Source organism: Eschrichtius robustus, chromosome 8 (assembly GCF_028021215.1).
Source record: "Eschrichtius robustus isolate mEscRob2 chromosome 8, mEscRob2.pri, whole genome shotgun sequence".
NCBI classification, from domain to species: domain Eukaryota; kingdom Metazoa; phylum Chordata; class Mammalia; order Artiodactyla; family Eschrichtiidae; genus Eschrichtius; species Eschrichtius robustus.
Window position 1 is genome coordinate 101742651 of NC_090831.1, and position 20693 is coordinate 101763343.

General features: G+C 36.8%; 1 protein-coding gene across 6 annotated transcripts in view; it reads right to left on the bottom strand.

Annotated features, from left to right (window-relative positions):
- Positions 1 to 20693, bottom strand: part of CADPS2 (calcium dependent secretion activator 2) — a 552288-nt gene that overhangs the window by 160639 nt on the left and 370956 nt on the right. For all 6 annotated transcript variants that reach the window (XM_068549383.1, XM_068549382.1, XM_068549381.1 and 3 more), the window contains exons 10-12: positions 14797 to 14905; positions 13515 to 13715; positions 1581 to 1717 (exon numbers count right to left, since the gene is read on the bottom strand). In XM_068549383.1, coding sequence (XP_068405484.1) covers positions 1581 to 1717; positions 13515 to 13715; positions 14797 to 14905 — 447 coding nt within the window. The remainder of the gene's footprint in view (positions 1 to 1580; positions 1718 to 13514; positions 13716 to 14796; positions 14906 to 20693) is intronic.

A 20693-nucleotide genomic window follows, 5' to 3' on the forward strand; every position in this document is an offset into this window, starting at 1 on the left:
GGAATGGAGAGTTTTCAAAGGGGGCAGCATAACTGTGCAAGAGAAGGAAAGGAATAGTGAGAAATACAGAAAGATGAGACTGCAATAAAAAAATAACTAAAAAGGAAGAGGAGAAAAAAGAAAACCAGAATACTACTTACTGTGGTGATAGTATAGGCACTGTACCAGACATACTATGTATATATTTAATATTTAGAACCATCATGCATAGTAGTTACTATGACTCCATGTTACAGATACAGAAGCTAAAGTTCAGAGGTAATCAGTGAATTGCTCAAGACGACAGTGCAAATCCGCTGCTGACCATGATTTACATCCAGGGTCATCTTGCGCTCAAACACTCTTGCTAATCACACCTACCCTCTAGGTGCAGTTGAAGACACACTGTAGTGTTCTTCTCACACTTCATATGGCACATGAGGTCATCCACATAATGAAAACGACTTTTGACAGTTCAGGAACTAACCCCACAGAGTGGAATCCAAGAGGAAAGTGTTCTTATTGATGATCAGTCTATGTGTGCTTGTCCACAGAAAGATACATTAGGGTTTTGTGATGACTTGTTTTACTCTCCATGTAATTGTAAAGTCTGGGCTGGATCGGGTTTAAGCTACACAATTACATGTTGAATAATAGGTACTTAAAAAAGAGTCTATAGATGAATTAATGAACCATCAGCGTGATCATGGCAATAAATTGTTTAATTTCTTCCTGTCTACTGAAACATCTCTGATGAACTGAGAGCACATCCTGTCTAAAATCTTATTTTAAAGAGAGTGTAACTTTACTGCATGCAGCTACCATGTTCAGTAGCCAACAGACTAAGTGGTGATAGAAATAGGGATATTCCAGCTGGAGAAATTCCAGAGGAACTGCCATGAACAAAAATCCTTGGATATAAAGGTACATAACGATTTTTAGGCTATAGCTTAATGCCCACATTCTAAGGAGTCAAGCATTCCTTCTAAATGTAAATTATACTTTGTATCTCGAATTTTGGCTGGTTTAAACATAAAGCAGCAGTTTAGCTACTCGATTTAATGTCTTTTTTTTTTTTTTTTTTAAGGAAATTCAAATTATCTTTGGAGGGTTAGATGAAACTAAAGCTTTCCTCTGTTACATACAGCCCCTGTCATCGTATTATTTATTGCACTGTTTCTTTTCCCTGTCACTTAGATTGTCTTTCTAGGAACAAAAGGGAGACATGAATAGTATCACCATTAGGTGAGCAGAATTTAAACCTTAAAATGTCTGTACAGGTGTTAGTAAATCCTATCACAGAGGTTTTTTATCTTTAGTAAAGCCTTCTATTTTCATACCAGCTTCTCCGGAGGGGCTGAGAAACCACAGTTCAGAATCTGCTCGAGTCCGCTCTCCTGTCTATTGAGTGGCACAGCAGTGGTCTTCAAGTGTATAATTTTCAAATTGGGAAGCAATCGATTGGAATCCTTTATCCCTAACTCCAACTACAGTTATTAAATGAGTCAGGGATAAAAGGCCGCTTCATAACAAGTATTTCTCACTTTTAAAAATCTTTCACTCTAAGCTATAGGGGACGAGATAGACAGATTTGTACTAACCAAGCAAGAATAGGAATCGTTCAGTCTGTGATCCAAAGTCTGCCTCTGGAGTATTCTGAAAAGGAAGGCGTGGTCGAGCTTGCAGGGATTCGCAGAAATAAACTCATCCATACCATGTTTCTGAAAACGGTCTGCATCTGTAAATTCAGAAAGGCATGTACAACACATTTATTTTTCTGGTTGAATAATAGGCAAATGTGGTTTTTGAACAACACAAAATGCATGTCTCATGATAACAGATGACTACTTTCCGTTACATAAAATATGATGCCACGAATTCAGCATATAACCATAAAATGCAACATTTTTTGGAGCCTAAATAAAAATGACAGGGAAAAATCTGCCAATCATTTGGAATGAAGGAAATTCTATTCACATTCAAAGCTACTTCAAATATCCATCACAGAAATAATCTTTTTTCCCCCAATTTAAGAAAAGTTGATGCATTTGAAGTATACATTTACTGCAGCAACTGCCTGGAAAAGAACCCGGGCCTATTTATAAAAAAAAAAACCCGACAACGATGGCTAGAAGCCTGCTTTCCAAATGGCAAACTAGGGCAGAAATGAACATACTAGCTTCAGCTGGATCACTTCCAGTCTTTTTTTGTAGGGAGCTTTTAATGGGACCAACTTTAATGTAGAAATGGCAATGAATGCTCTCAGGCTTCAAGTTTAAGAGACATGAAAAAGGGAGCATCATGTTTGTGCAAATATGCAGACAAAGCACAACGTCCCAAATGGCACTTCAATCAAAGACCCGAATTTATTGTTCTTTACAGATTGCATCTTTCAACGCCTATAGACCCTGCGGGTTTATCAAAAGGCAAGCTTTTATGACTGCTTTCATTAATGGTATGTTTTGTCAACGTCTTCAATGTGAGTTATTTACTAAGGAGAGAGAGAGAGAGCCACACAGCACCCGAAAGGAGTGCTGGGTGTTACTACATTAGCTCTGTTAGAGATGTCGCGCATATTGGGCAAGCAATCAGTTATCAAGATAAAAGTGGGCTCTCCTCACAGTGGTAGAGCTGAGGCTCCACTGTTCCTTAAAATTCACGGATAGATCTCATTACTGCTCATCACAAGAAGCAGAGTCCTAAATGTAAGCTAAATGTAGTTTTTAAAAACCTATATGGTCCAACCCTAAAACTGCAAAGGAAAGGAGACAAAAGCTTATTGATTAGACCCAATTATAGAGTCAGGCTCATAATAAAACTCAATATTGATCTGCGGACATGATGCTAACATAATCAGTCACATTTAGATATTTAGCCCAGATCATATTGATCCATGTCAAGTTCAACTTTCAACCATATTTGTGGATGGAAGAACTATATAATTCAAGCTGAAGGGTCTTCAGAATCACATGTAAAAAGAAAAGATACACAAACTAATTTATACCTCACGTCAGTGACAGATATCAAGAGGTGAATGCAGCAAGCAAGCAATGAATGGCCATTCATCAATGATGTAAGGTATACAGTTATGGTTCATGGAGAAAGTAGCATATGTATTCTTCTGCATTTAGTAATTACTTATCTGAATGATTAAATACATTACATGTGGTAATTAGTGTTAGTTGCATGAACACTAAACTAAACTGCTTTTCCTGAACTGAGAAATGAGATAATTCAACTTCTCCTGTATTTTATTCTTATGTCTGATGGTCTTTTAACATAAAGTTAAGTATATGATAATGCGAAATAATATCAAATGTGGAGGAAGAATATTGACAAATGCAAGGCATACATATGATAAAATCAGAAGATTTTGTATTTTAAAGAATTTATCTTAGAATCTTCATCTCTCCATTTATTTGAGTAAAAAAAATCTTTTAGTATCACCTTTATGAAATTAAATTACTAGTTTTATAAAACATCTGCCGAATTTTATTCATTATTTCTTTCACCAGAGAAGGTTATAACAAGAAGTTAAAAATAACACCCATTAATGGTTTATGTGTTGACAAGAGGATATGTAATAAACTTCAGAGAAAAAAATCCATAATTCTCCATTTACTATAAAGGTTTGTAGAAGCAAATTCTTATTTTAAAATAATGGGTATGCAGTCTTTAAATAAGATACACAAGTTTCTGAAAAAAACTGAGTCTATAGTTCATTTCCATAATTAAATCATATTTTCAAAAATAAAGGTACCTTACGAATTATCTTCCTTATGAAATATAACTCAAAACCATATATTATTTAATGTGAGAAACCTTTCCAAATCACACACATAAATGGAAAAGTACTTTTCTAGCAAATACTATTACTGATAAAAATAATATTTATGATAGCAATTTAAGTCACAAACATAGAATGTATACTGACGGTGAAAGAACATACAGGCAAACAAACCCACTAAAATTTTTATTAAAAACAACAACGACAACCTACAATCTCTTCAGGGCTGTAAATTCTATGAAAGTGAAATGTACTTTCTATGTCATCTGATCAGCACAATTCAAAATATTTTATGTAAATAAACTTCACCATGCACTATTTTACCATCAGTTTCCATGAATTTATGAATAAATTAGAAAGGCAACAGTTTTGATCTCCCTGTGTGGGAAACCTTTCATTTTAAAATTCTCTCATGGAACAAACATATGGACACCAAGCGGGGGAAAGGGGTGGGGGTTGGTGGTGGTGGGATGAATTGGGAGATTGGGATTGACATATACACACTAATATGTATATAACAGATAACTAATAAGAACCTGCTGTATAAAAAATAAAATTCAAAAAAATAAAAAAATAAAATAGAATTCTCTCATGAACTAAAATAGGAAAATAATTATCATTAAAATAGCTAGTGTCTTATTTTTATAAAAGAATATTTTCATATAGTTTTCTCTTGGCATAACATGTCTTTATTAACTGTGAGGGTAACACAGAGTTATCATCTGGGTCAAATGGAAAACATGCTTTCAGTCAATTACATAACCAAATCCAAGGCTTGGAGACTTGCTTTAAAACTGAGTTATACTCGATCATCTTCAATTCATGTTCATCATAACACAAAATTATGGTGACGAGTCTTAAACGGAAAATTATTCATGGCACTAATCAAATGTTCAATGACAACTTAGTTCAGTTCAGTTTGTCTGCTGAAACAATATAAGGAAATCATCGAAAGAAACCAACAAGATAAGAGCTAAAACAATGTACTGTAAAACTGTCATATATTGTGATGATTAACCTGTGGACGAAGTACAGATGTTGGACATGATAAATGAGGGTACTGGTGGAGAGTTTCTATGGTAACAGTTGGATACATGCTCCAGCATCTTTAAGTAGTACTGTCACCAGGTGTGGTGAAAGTGGATGGAATAAAACCCAAATTGAGAAGGATTACTATTTGCTATAGATTTAAGAAATTATAGAGGCTTTACTCAAATGGGACCTGAAAATTTAAGTTTTTCATTAGGGTAATAGCTATTGGAATTCAAGAGAAAAGAATAATAAGCAGGTTCACGGTATCAATTTAAACAGTTAACAATGACTTGCAAATAGCTAGCAGAGAAAACCATGTGAGGTCTACTAGCAAGCTGGCAGGTCCCACTGTGGTGGGAGGGCTATTTGGTGGGCACAGCCAGCTCCTATGTGCTCAGGAACCCAAATCCCAGGAAGGGCACCTAAGTCAGAAATCAGAATGTGAGAAGGGTAAAAATTAACTGAAATGTTTCTCTTCCTTTGCAACTAATTCTAAGGATACTGCGTGCTTTTCTTTTTCTTTTCTTTCCTTTCCTTTCCTTTTCTTTCCTTCCCTTCCCTTCCCTCCCCTTCCTTCCTTTCTTTTTTTTTTTTTCTTTCTTGCTGTTCCTGGTAGTGTGAGAGATTAGGGATATAAAAGGGAAAGGGGAAGAAAAAGAGAGTTGGAGGAAGGGGCAAGAACAGGACGGCACTGTAGAAGAGGAGGCCATTTATCAGCCTTCTGAGACCACTCAGGTGCTTGGTCCCAGGCCTTGGACTCCAGTACCGAAAGGACTAAGAAGACGGTGCTGCTAGCTAAGAGCCTGTCTTCTCTGCAAAACCTTGAGCTAAACTAAGCAGCATATGAACCTCTGAAATACAATAACTTGTTTTAAAATTATCCTGTTTAGGAGTTTGCCTGTAGCTGCATTTACCACTACCCACCCCAATTAGACTTTCCTTTTAGCACCAACTCTCACTGAGCTTGAAAATTTACAGCAAGTTAAAAGCGGCACAGAGAAGTACCACTTCTCTTTTTAGAGCACCCATATAGCCCTCAATAGGAAAAGTTTAATGTTTTAAAATTTTATGCAGATTATCTTGTTGGTATGTTCACGTACATATGGTTTATGCTGAAGACCTAACAGAAAAGGTTGGTAGATATATTCATGAGGGGTCTGTTCATGCCTCCATTATTGACCCAAATAATTTCTTGGCTTGTTTTGGTTAATTGATTAAAAATGAATATATGGATTTACACATCTTACTTTCTGCAGCAAATAACAAATAAATAATACTTTTATATGATGACAATTTTAACAAACACATACAGACCTATAATCATAGGCAAAGTACACAGATATTCAACATTTATTTGAAATAATATATTCAATATAAAGTGGGACATACTTTACTGATGAAGGGTGAAATTTAACTTACTAGATCAATGAGGAGAATTAGCTTATAAAGTTAAATAAGTTTACAGTCTGATTTAAGAATTTTTTAAAAGTTTGGCTAAAATTGAAGAGAAGGTAAGTACTCTGGTTCATTTTTGACACTGATTTATTATTGAAAGTCAACTAGTACTGTGTTGTATTATATTATGTAACATACACATTATATGTGTGAGAGGAAAATGAAAAAAAAAAAAAAAAGGTGCCTGCACAGTATTTTGTTTGGGGACAGCAAAGAAGGACAGTTTAACTAAACAACGTCTATCCATCTGGCAAGAGGCATACTGAAGCAGAAAAACTCAATAGTACTCCCCCAACCTCACTCCAATTCACCCTTTTGCTTAGAATTTCTGTAGATCTTGAAAGTCAAAGAAATATGGATGTAGAACAGATACACTTATTGGATAAATCTATAAATACACACCATTATATATACTTTTTAAAAGATAATAAGGTTGTCTCCTAATAAGTTAGATTTCATAAATTTATAATTTTGTTCTGACTATCCCTAACCACTTGGTATGCCTTAAAAATGAGCTTTTCTTTTTAAAGTTATAACATAGATACTTTGTAGAAATTCAGGCAAGAGAGGCAATGAATTAGCAACCAATCCCTCCAATTAAACGCATCCACTGTAAATATTTTAGGTATCATTCTACATATATTTAAAAATCTTTTTTAATAGAGTGAAAATAGCATCACATATATAATTTAGCATTTTTCTACACTAAACATTACAGAGAATTTTTTGCATGCTGTTGTTAACACCTTCATAGCCATTTCCTTTATGCCCACATGAATGATAGATATTAGTTTGTTTCTACTTTCCTGTTGTGGCAAGAATAAACATTTCTGTTTCATAAATGGTAAAGTTAATGTAAATATTCCAGGTTTGCCTAGAAAGCAGTATCATGACACTGTAAACAAGATCATGATATTACTTTAAAAAATCCTATCATTATATGACAAACCCACAGCCAACATCATTCTCAATGGTGAAAACCTGAAACGATTTCCTCTAAAATCAGGAACAAGACAAGGATGCGCACTCTCACCACTATTATTCAACATAGTTTTGGAAGTTTTAGTCACAGCAATCAGAGAAGAAAAAGAAATAAAAGGAATACAAATCAGAAAAGAAGAAGTAAAACTGTCACTGTTTGCAGATGACATGATACTATACATAAAGAATCCTAAAGATGCTACCAGAAAACTACTAGAGCTAATCAATGAATTTGGTAAAGTTACGGGATACAAAATTAATGCACAGAAATCTCTTGCATTCCTATACACTAATGATGAAAAATCTGAAAGGGAAATTAAGGAAACACTCCCATTTACCACTGCAACAAAAAGAATAAAATACCTAGGAATAAACGTAAGGAGACAAAAGGCCTGTATGCAGAAAACTATAAGACACTGATGAAAGAAATTAAAGACAATACAAACAGATAGAGAGATATACCATGTTACTGGACTGGAAGAATCAACACTGTGAAAATGACTCTACTACCCAAAGCAATCTACAGAGTCAATGCAATCCCTATCAAACTACCAATGGCACTTTTCACAGAACTAGAACAAAAAATTTCACAATTTGTATGGAAACACAAAAGACCCCGAATAGCCAAAGCAATCTTGAGAACGAAAAACAGAGCTGGAGGAATCAGGCTCCCTGACTTCAGACTATACTACAAAGCTACAGTCATCAAGACAGTATGGTACTGGCACAAAAACAGAAATATAAATCAATGGAACAGGATAGAAAGCCCAGAGATAAACCCACGCACATATGGTCACCTTATCTTTGATAAAGGAGGCGAGAATATACAATGGAGAAAAGACAGCCTCTTCAATAAGTGGTGCTGGGGGCTTCCCTGGTGGCACAGTGGTTGAGAATGTGCCTGCCGATGCAGGGGACACAGGTTCGAGCCCTGGTCTGGGAAGATCCCACATGCCGCGGAGCAACTGGGCCTGTGAGCCACAACTACTGAGCCTGCACGTGTGGAGCTTGTGCTCCACAACAAGAGAGGCCGGACAGTGAGAGGCCCGCACACCGTGATGAAGAGTGGCCCCCGCTCGCCGCAGCTAGAGATAGCCCTTGCACATAAACGAAGACCCAACACAGCCAAAAATAAATAAATAAATAAATTTATTAAAAAAAAAAAGAAAGTGGTGCTGGGAAAACTGGACAGCTACATGTAAAAGAATGAAATTAGAACACTCCCTAACACTATATAAAAAAATAAACTCAGAATGGATTAAAGACCTAGAAGTAAGGCCAGACACTATAAAACTCTTAGAGGAAAACATAGGCAGAACAGTCTATGAAATAAATCACAGCAAGATCCTTTTTGACCCACCTCCTAGAGAAATGGAAATAGAAACAAAAATAAACAAATGGGACCTCATAAAACTTAAAAGCTTTTGCATAGCAAAGGAAACCATAAACAAGACGAAAAGACAACCCTCAGAATGGGGGAAAATATTTGCAAATGAAGCAACCGACAAAGGATTAATCTCCAAAATATACAAGCAGCTCATGCAGCTCAATATCAAAAAAACAAACAACTCAATCCAAAAATGGGCAGAAGACCTAAATAGACATTTCTCCAAAGAAGATATACAGATTGCCAACAAACACATGAAAGGATGTTCAACATCACTAATCATCAGAGAAATGCAAATCAAAACTACAATGAGGTATCACCTCACACTGGTCAGAATGGCCATCATCAAAAAATCTACAAACAACAAATGCTGGAGAGGGTATGGAGAAAAGGGAACCCTCTTGCACTGTTGGTGGGAATGTAAATTGATATAGCTGCTCTGGAGAACTGTATGAAGGTTCCTGAAAAACTAAAAATAGAACTACCATATGACCCAGCAATCCCACTACTGGGCATATAACCTGAGAAAACCATAATTCAAAAAGAGTCATGTACCACAATGTTCACTGCAGCACTATTTACAATAGCCAGGACATGGAAGCAACCTAAGTGTCCATCGACAGATGAATGGATAAAGAAGATGTAGCACATATATACAATGGAATATTCCTCAGCCATAAAAAGCAACAAAACTGAGTTATTTGTGGTGAGATGGATGGACCTAGAGTCTGTCATACAAAGTGAAGTAAGTCAGAAAGAGAAAAACAAATACTGTATGCTAACACATATATATGTGTTCTCATATATAAGGTTCTCATGAACCTAGGGGCAGGACAGGAATAAAAACACAGACATAGAGAATGGACTTGAGGACACAGGGTGGGGGAAGGGTAAGCTGGGATGAAGTGAGAGAGTGGCACGGACATATATACACTACCAAATGTAAAATCGGTAGCTAGTGGGAAGCAGCCACATAGCACAGGGAGATCAGCTCGGTGCTTTGTGACCACCTAGGGGGGTGGGATAGGGAGGGTGGGAAGGAGACACAAGAGGGAGGAGATATGGGGATATATGTATACATATAGGTGATTCACTTTGTTATACAGCAGAAACTAACACAACATTGTAAAGCAGTTATACTCTAATAAAGATGTTAAAAAAAATCCTATCATTACAAAAAATTTAATACAGTGAAGCAAAAAAGTATCATAAAAATACTTACCCTTACCAGCTATATAGGTCAGCAAAGAAATGAAAAACATATTTAAACATTTAAATAAATGTTTAGAAACATTTATTTCTAGTCATTTTAATTTTATGTTATTTTCTCAGTTTCCACTAATGACTCTAAAAGTTGTTCTTCCAAGAGATGATCAAGAAAGAGAAAAAGAAAGAATACAGAAGTCAAGGAAGGGAGGAAAATACGAAAGGCAAAACTAGTGTCTGGAGCAGTCCAGTGGCATCTCTGATAGAGGTCATGGTCAGTAGCTCATTTGGATGAGGTAGAAACACATTTTCCTTTCTTTGTTTTTTTTTTTTTTTCTTTTTTAAAGAAAGGTAAAACAGTAGGGTCTGCTCTGACAGAAAACTTTACTAACAGCCTGGAATACAAGAAAGCTCTTAACGCGACTGGAACAGTTTGGCTTTTTAGAACAAATTTAGCTTTTTTAAAACAAGTTTATCAAGGGGCTAGAAAATTCAGTTCCACTTAGCCTGATCAACACTGTTTTGACAACACATTGTTATCTAATAGAAAGGTTTTGCTAGAAAGAAATTATATGGCTATCTGAATAAACTGATTATTAGATCCTTTACTCATTAATTCTGTACCATGTAGTCATGATTTTAATGTTCTAGACCAGTGGTTCCCATCCACTTTTCTTGCCATTGTGTGTAAGATGGTTGATATCCTTTATGATATCAGCACACTCCTTGGGTATTCCTTGCACACAAGATGTAAAGAAAAAATACTGAAACACAAGTGAATGAGGGAAACATTTTCACAAAAATAATTTTCATGTCACCGTAACTCAGCAGTTCTCAAATGGGGGTAAAGCTTCCCCACCTCTTCCCCTGTCCCCTGGAACATTTGACAATGTCTAGAGATATTTTTGATCGTCAGACCTGGGGTGGGGGGGTGGGGCAGTGCGGTCGGGTGCTACCGGCATCTAGTGAGTAGGAGACAGGGATGAGGGTAAACATCCTATAATACACAGGACAGCCCTCCCCTCAACCCCTGAAACAAAGAATTATCTGGCCCAAAATGATAGTCTTGCTGAGATTGAGAAACACTGCTCTAACAAAGAAAACAATCACGCTGCTTCTGATTAAGACAGTGTCATTAAAAACAGATTAAACTTCCTCCCTGAAACAACTAAAAATTCATGTAAAAAATATTTTTAAAAATGTTCTCAAAATTTTGGACATCGTGCAACATAGGAGAGTGATTCCTAAGGGGCGGGGAAACAAATGAGATGAGCCTTTTAGTTGCCCCAGGTTAATGCCAGGAGAAACTTTCAAAGCTGTGGCTCAGGGAGGGAGAACCCAGGGAGAGCCAGTGGTCTCCCTGAGTTGAGAAGGTAGAGCTGACAGTTCAGGAAGGCCAAGGCTGCTGGAGTTTGCAGGAAAGACTACTGTTCCCTCTCGCTGCCCCATTTCATATTCAAATGAATACTGACCACCTCACGCAAGGGAGGCAACAACATGAGGATGGGGAAAGAACCACCCTAAAGGATTAGAGGGGACAATGTCCCAGACTCACACAGAGCCTGGAGCAGTGCTTGTTCCCAAAAGCCAGAAAATAAAACCTCAAATTTCACTGGTCATCAGTTGGGGTCTTTAAGAATAGTCGTGGTCCAGAACTGGGGACAACTCATCCTAGACTAGATGCTATGTGGTCCCACCCAACAAATCTTAAAAGCAAAACCTGAAAGACTCACACTTCTTTCAAGTAATTTAACCGTGTCTTAGAATAAAGCTCAAGAATATTTTTGTGGGCTTCCCTGGTGGCGCAGTGGTTGAGAATCTGCCCGCCAATGCAGGGCACACGGGTTCGAGCCCTGGTCTGGGAAGATCCCACATGCCGCGGAGCAACTAGGCCCGTGAGCCACAAATACTGAGCCTGCGCGTCTGGAGCCTGTGCTCCGCAACAAGAGAGGCCGCGATAGTGAGAGGCCCACGCACCGCGATGAAGAGTGGCCCCCGCTTGCCACAACTAGAGAAAGCCCGCGCACAGAAACAAAGACCCAACACAGCCATAAATAAACAAATAAATAAATTTAAAAAAAAAGAAAGAAAAAAGAGCCTCTTATTAAAAAAAAAAAAAAAAAAGGAATATTTTTGTGAAGAAAACTACACCAAGGCACATTATAATCAAATTGCTCAAAACCAGTGATTAAGAGAAAATCTTTAAAGCAGCTTGAGAAAAAAACCACGTTATATACAGAGGAAGAAACAAAAATGATAGCACATTTCTCATCAGGAGAAAAAAAAGCAAGTTAGCAGAGAGTGGAGAAAAGTCTTTAAAGTACTGAAAGAAAAGCATCTTTCCAAATGAAGGTAAAATAATGACATTTTCATATAGAAAAAAGCTAAAAGCTGAAAGCACTATAGAAAAGTCAAAGGAAGTCCTTTCAGAAGTGAAATATCTCTATAAGAGAATAAAGAGTGCTAGGAATGGTAACTACACGGTTGAGTATACAACATTTTCTCTTATTATTTAAATTTCTTTAAAAGGTAATTGACTGTTTAAGGCATAATAATAATAATATCAATGTATTGTGGGATTTACAACATTTGTAGAAGTAAAATGTATGACCAGAATTGTGCAGGGGCCAGGAAGGGAGATATGGAAGTATACAATTGTGAGATGCATATACTACGTATGAAGTGCCATCATCACCTGAAGATGGATCGGGATAAGTTTAAAGGTGTACACTCTGAAGCCTAAAGCACGCAGGAATCTGGAGTCGAGCTCATATTCCATCTTTATTTGGCCTAAAGTGCCTTTAAGATGTCTAAATGTAATACTAACGGGTGTCTGAAAAGAACAGAAAATAGTTATTTGCTGCATGAAAAGTATGAGAAGAGAGAAGAAAATAATGAGAGAAGAAAATAATGAATGTCAAAATGCTGCTCCCCTGGAGAAGAATCTTGAGAGTAGAAGGGTGTTGAATGAAAAGTTCCAATTTGAGCTTACAGTTAAAGACCAACTGATTTATTGTATTACAGAAGGAACCAGAGAAGTTTTAAAAAAGAGTATAACAAGTTAAAACATTTGGTTTAATGATTATTAAAGCTACGTTTGAAAATGTTTCTATCATTATTACATAATTTGTTATTAATTACTTGTAAATTAAAATGAAAAATTTAGTTCTTAATGATTTATATTAGCATTGAGAAAATGACATGAATATAAAGTTATCTAGAAAAAGAAAGTTGCCTTGATGACTTTTTTTTTTTCCGACCTACAACAGAAAATAGGCCTATTATCCTTTTGGTTTGTTAGAAACAACTCTAGAAAGTTATGGTCCATCATTTTGGTATTCTGGAATCTTAATGCCAGTTTGATTCTGCAATACTTTTCCCATTTCAACAGAACACGTAAGTTAAAATTACAGTAAGTTAAAATCAATTTTCTTTTATGCTCTTGAGATTCCCAGAGAAATCCCAGTGCTTGGCAAATTCATGACTGGAAATCATAGGCACCATTTATTCCAGGTTTGTCTGAAAAATTAGATAACTGATTCTATGACTACTAAAATGAACTATTCTTATTCAATTAGGAATCAGTTAAAGATGTAAACTATAATACTGAACAAATTTGACTCAGGCAATTTTATATCTTATTAAGGTTATTAACTGATAATCAAATTATTTTTCAACAAAACTTACAAAGCTGAGCATCTGCATGGAGAGTTCCTCCTTTAGGATTCAGCTTCTGGGCTTGAACTGCAGGAATGGGTTTATACGATTGACCTGTGGCCCTATACATGGCTTGAACCCACAATATTCTATCCTGTTCATCATCACTTGCAAACATTACAGTGTCTCCTTCTTTAACAGCATTGAAGAACATCTGACCACCCTGAAGGCCTGTGGAGGAAAAAAAAGACATTGTTAAAAACGTATACAATTGGCACAATTTTAACCTCATTCATTAAATGGTCTCAGGGAAAAGAACGGATTTGCTGTTTGAGCTCAATGCCTTGAATCATTTTTAGTTGAGGATCAAATCCACAATCCAAGAATTGAAGGAAAACAATAAGGAGAAGCTATACACTTCCATATCACTTTGGAACTTAAAATTAGCTTAGGGAACAGTTCATAACAAAGCAGCATTCTGCAAGACATGCAAACCTACCCCAAAGGAATGCATAGCAAAGTCTGATATTTCATGCCAGAGAAGAAAGTCATTATCTGCCGGCACATTCCTCATTCTATATGCAGGAGATATATATGACCAGTTGAGCAGTAAAAAAATACAGGTAAGATAAAAATGATACTTACATTGCATGGTATTTTACTTTTGCAAAATTCTTTCATAGAGAAGATATTTTGCATTTTAAGTGATTGATCAGTGAATGTGATCACTGACTTCTATTTTTAATCTATAATAATTTCTTTATCCATTCATTAGTATCTATATATTTCTTAACCTCACTTTATTAATTTCATTAATCTCCATATATTCATTCATTCATTCACTTATTCACTCACTAATCTCAAACACTGAGTGTCCAGTACTATACACAGCATTAATATATTAGGAGGGAGGGAGAGAAGTACAAGAATGTGATGTTGGGGAGAAAATTAGTAGAATATAATATACAGTCATTCATTAGCTATTTCTTTCCCTATTTCTGTCTCTTGTACCTTTTGCTTTTCAGTAAAGAAGTTTCTGAAAGCACTGTTGATATTTCTCATATAATTTCCCCGTAACGGTAACTTTCACATATTTCATCCTTGTACTGAGATAACAGAGATGATGACTTATGGCTAAAACTAAGTAGCCTCATAAAGATATAAGTCAAATCCCATCAAATCTTGTCTAGGTGTATAAATGGAATATGTACCATTCACTGAATGGAGTTTGAAGTGGAGAATAGACACAGGATATTTATGACAATTTCATGAATACATGAAAGGCAGGGAAAGTGATTCAACTAAGACTTACCTGGGTGGGGATCTGTGTAATCCACAGTGTATCCTTCAAGCTGCATTAATTCTTGTGGTTCAGACTTTTTTTCTCTATAACTGCACATAGCAAAGGTGTATTGGCTAACCTGCATGAGAAAAAAAGTTTACATATTGGTTACATTAAATTTATCTTCTAGTTTTTTCTTTATCAGAAGATTCTTTGACCAAAATAAAAAAAATAACATATGATTTGCATATAAATTATTAAATGTCCGCATTTTTTAAAACCTTGCTCAGAGATTAAGCACCTTTCGTTTATCAGCTTGCGGTTAGGCCTTTCATGCCTATGACCCAGCATTTCCCAGTTTGATGACCAGCTGGTCAAGATTCTATGAGCTATTTATTAATAGAAGAGCCATACAAAAAAAAGTAGTTGTGTTAAAAATAAGTTTGGGACCATAAAACTTCTAGAGGGAGACATAAGCAGAACACTCTGACACAAACTGCACAGATATTTTTTTTGGATCTGTTTCCTAAAGCAAAGGAAATAAAAGCAAAAATAAACAAATGGGACCTAATTAAACTTATAAGCTTTTGCACAGCAAAGGAAACCATCTACAAAATGAAAAGACAACCTACTGAATAGGAGAAAATATTTGCAAATGATATGACTGATTGACTGATAAGGGAGTAATATCCAACATATAAACAGCTCATACAACTCAATATCAAGAAAACCAAACCACCTGATTAAAAAAATGGGCAGATCTTCAATAAGTGGTGCTGGGAAAATTGGACAGGTACATGTAAAAGTATGAAATTAGAACACTCCCTGACACCATGCACAAAAATAAACTCAAAATGGATTAAAGACCTAAGTGTAAGGGCAGACACTATCAAACTCTTAGAGGAAAACATAGGCAGAACACTCTATGACATACATCACAGCAAGATTTTTTTGACCCAGCTCCCAGAGAAATGGAAATAAGAACACAAATAAACAAATGGGACCTAATGAAACTTAAAAGCTTTTGCACAGCAAAGGAAACCATAAACAAGACCAAAAGACAACCCTCAGAATGGGAGAAAATATTTGCAAATGAAGCAACTGACAAAGGATTAATCTCCAAGATTTACAAGCAGCTCATGCAGCTCAATAACAAAAAAACCAACAACCCAACCCAAAAATGGGCAGAAGACCTAAATAGACATTTCTCCAAAGAAGATATACAGATGGCCTACAGACACATGAAAGAATGCTCAACATCATTAATCATTAGAGAAATGCAAATCAAAACTACAAAGAGATATCATCTCACACTGGTCAGAATGGCCATCATCAAAAAATCTAGAAACAATAAATGCTGGAGAGGGTGTGGAGGAAAGGGAACACTCTTGCACTGTTGGTGGGAATGTAAATTGATACAGCCACTATGGAGAACAGTATGGAGGTTCCTTAAAAAACTACAAATAGAACTACCATACGACCCATCAATCCCACTACTGGGCATATGCCCTGAGAAAACCATAGGTCAAAAAGAGTCATGTACCAAAATGTTCATTGCAGCTCTATTTACAATAGCCAGGACATGGAAGCAACCTAAATGTCCATCGACAGATGAATGGATAAAGAAGACGTGGCACATATATACAATGGAATATTACTCAGCCATAAAAAGAAATGAAATGGAGGTATTTGTAATGAGGTGGATGGAGTTAGAGTCTGTCATACAGAGTGAAGTAAGTCAGAAAGAGAAAAACAAATACAGTATGCTAACACATATATACGGAATCTAAGGGAAAAAAAAAAAAAAAAAAGGGCCATGAAGAACCTAGTGGCAAGACGGGAATAAAGACACAGACCTACTAGAGAATGGACTTGAGGATATGGGGAGGGGGTGGGGTGAGATGTGACAGGGTAAGAGAGTGTCATGGACATATATACACTACGAAATGTAAAATCGATAACTAGTGGGAAGCAGCTGCATAGCACAGGGAGATCAGCTCGGTGCTTTGTGACCACCTAGAGGGGTGGGATGGGGAGGGTGGGAGGGAGGGAGATGCAAGAGGGAAGAGAAATGGGAACATATTGTATATGTATAACTGATTCACTTTGTTATAAAGCAGAAGCTAACACACCATTGTAAGGCAATTATACTTCAATAAAGATGTTTAAAAAAAAAAAAATGGGCAGAACACTTGAATAGACAGTTTTCCAAAGAGGACATGCAGATAGCCAACAGGCACATGAAAAGATGCTCAACATCGCTAATCATTAGGGAACTGCAAATCAAAACCTCAGTGAGATATCACTTCACACCTGTCAGAATGGCTATCTTCAAAATGACCACAAACAAAAATGCTGGAGAGGGTGTGGAGAAAAGGGAACCCTTGTGCACTGTTGGTGGAAATGTAAATTGGTGCAGCCGCTGTGGAGAACAGTATGGAGGTTCCTCAAAAAACTAAAAATAGAACGACCATATGACCCAGCAATTCTACTCCTGGGTATATATCTGAAAAAAAAATACACACACACAAAAACACACTAATTCAAAAAGATACATGCACCCTAATGCTCCTAGCAGCATTATCCACAATTGCCAAGGTATGGAAGCAACCTAAGTGTCCAACAACAGATGAACAGACAAAGAAGATGTGGTTTATATACACAATAGAATACTACTCAGCCATAATAAAGAATGAAAATTTGCCATTTGCAGCAATATGGATGGACTTGGAGGGCATTATGCTAAGTGAAATAAGTCAGAGAAAGACAAACACTGTATGATATCATTTACATGTGGAATCTAAAAAATACAACAAACTAATGAATATAACAAAAAAAGAAGCAGTCTCACAGATACAGAGAACAAACTAGTGGTTACCAGTGAGGAGAGAGAAGGGGGGAGGGGTAGGGGATTAAGAGGTACAAACTACTATGCATAAAATAAGCTACAAGGTTATATTGTATAACACAGGAAGATAGTCAATATTTTATAATAACTAGAAATGGAGTATAACCTTTAAAAGCTGCAAATCACTATATTGTACACCTGTAAATTACATAATATTGTACATCAACTATACTTCAATTAAAAAAAAGTTTGGGAATCATCAGGTTAAATAAAGACAAACAGGCTTCTTTTACTGCAGGTTCTTTACGGCCTTTAATATGCTCATACACATTGTGAATCTCCCAGAATGAGACGCATTATGAGCAATCTCAAACATACAATCATGGAACCGCATTTTCAAGCACACATATTTCAAGACTTAACCAAAGTAAAAAAGATCTTAATAAATGTTGGAAATTTATTGGGCCACATAACCAACCCCACAGGAAGGTCCAGGGTGAAGTTAAGGTTTTAGGCAGCCAGGGACTCAACATGGCCAAGATCTGCTGTCTCTCTGCTCTGCTTCTCTTGAGGAACTGGCTTCACGTTCTTATCGTGAAGTCTCACTGGGCTAGAACCATAGCTGCCAACAGCTCTGCTGCCACCTCTCTGATTGCCTCAGCTTAGGTGTAAGGCCGTATGTGGACCATTCACTGTGGCCAAGGGGCAAAAGTACCACCGTTAGCCCAGTCTGGGTCAAGAGCTCACATCTGTGGCAAAGACTACTGAATGCTACAATGGGCAGGCTCTTAGAAGTTCCTCCAAAACAATGAGGGGGAGGTGCTGCTCTGAGCAGGAGAAAAAGATGTCTGGTGGATTGATATCTAATTGCAAAATTTCCTACAACACAGGATTCCAGGGAAAACACTTTGCTTAATGAGAGTTCCCTTTCCCACTTTTGAACAGAAATTAAAACTAAGGAAACGTAAGCACACCTTTCAGTAGATGAAGATTACTTAAAGAGGACTCAAAAAGGAACTAATTAGGAAAGAAAAAAATAGATTACATGAACTAACACTAAAATTAAGAACGTCCCCTCATTGGGGCTTCCCTGGTGGCGCAGTGGTTGAGAATCTGCCTGCTAATGCAGGGGACACGGGTTCAAGCCCTGGTCTGGGAAGATCCCACATGCTGCGGAGCAACTGGGACCGTGAGCCACAACTACTGAGCCTGCGCATCTGGAGCCTGTGCTCTGCAACAAGAGAGGCCTGCGCACCGCGATGAAGAGTGGCCCCCGCTTGCCACAACTAGAGAAAGCCCTCGCACAGAAACGAAGACCCAACACAGCCAAAACTAAATAAATAAGTTTATTAATTAATTAAATCCATGTTAAAAAAGAAGAACGTCTCCTCATTAAAGGATACCATAAAGAAAGTAAAAAGGTGTATGCAAAATATATATTCAACAAAGAACTAAGATCAATGTGGGGTGATTTGTAGATAAGAGCAAAAACTGAGGTTACTTGGAGAAGAGGGAATTCTGCCTCAAGACAGCAGCGTTAACTCTTGCCTGAGTTTCTAGCCTGCTGGCCTTTCTGGAGAACCCGGACTGATACCAAAAGACTTATTACGGATTATGAACACTTGATCCAGCCAATTTCCTTCCAGGAACTTACCCAAGGAAACAAATAGACAAATACTCAAAGATGCATGTGCAGTGTGTTCACGGCAGCATTGCATATGAGAAAAAACTGGAAAAACCAACAGTGGTTTGATTAAATACATTATGGTATAACCACACAGTAGTATAATGCCACACAGCCACTGAAAGAAATATGACTTTTTTTTTTTTTCTGGACATGAAACTATTTCTAAGATATAACATGAAGAGCGAATTTAAAAAATGTAGAGTGTGCTTTTTTTTGGTAAACACTCTATATACATATGAATAGAAGGATGTATACGGAAACTATAAATAGTGATTATTATTGGACAGTACAATTATAGGTCATTTAAAGTTATTTTTTTCAGTGTTTAAAGTTTTTCTTCAAAGAGTATTAATTACTTTATAATGAGACTTTTTCTATTTTGGAAAAAAACCCAAAGCTTTGTTTGGGAACAGCGAGTCCAATAACTTGAGACACTTGCGGTTCTTGCTACTCTTAGATTTCCTTTTCTTTTTGCTTTCCATATCTTATAGATGGCCAATGAATTAACTTTCTCACCTGCATACGCCTAAGGCTTACAGATGAAACCCACTGGCTCCCATCGGAGCTTCAGTTTCTTTGTGTAAAAAGGTATGATTGTGGGTGTTTTTTTAGGGGGTGTTGGTAAGTGGTAAACAGTAACATTATACTTCCATTATTTATTCTAAAAAGCAACTCATTCTTACTAACTTAGTCCAAAATCCCACCATTCTTCCATAAAGTGATTTAACACAGTGTTACCTTAAAAATATTATGAAATATTTCAAGCATAAAAAACATGATAATATATTAACATGTATATACCCCCCATCCAGCTTTGTTCAATCGTAACTTCTTGTGTGTGTGTGTGTGTGTGTGTGTGTGTGTGTGTGTGTGTGTGTGTGTGTGTGTGTGTGTGTGTGTATATATATATATATATATATGCTTTAAGTCCCCACCCCCGACCCCGGCTCCTCCGGACAGAAAAAGTTAATGCCTACATATTACACCTACTCAAACCCATTTCCTTTTCTCTCTCCCCAGAGGTAATCATTATGCTGAATTTTGTGTTTATTATTTCCACTCATGCTTTAAAACTTTTATTTTACATGTATGTTCTTTTAGGTTCCTGGACCTAGTTCCAACCTGTGTGTGGGGAGAGGGTGAGGGGTGGTTTCTACACCACCACCAAACAATGCTTGGGACACCAGCTGGTTTCCCTACAATTTAACTCAATTGTGATACTATCTGCCAGGAGATAGCACCAGATTCCACAGGTGAAGGGTTCAGTCTGAAAAGTTTGCCCTCCCACTCCCCCTACTTGAGATGCCAGTTGCAAGCCTAGGTTGTTTACCTGTGCTCTGGTCAACCAGTTACAGACTGGAGGTTCCCATGACCCCCTCCTGTACTTCAGAG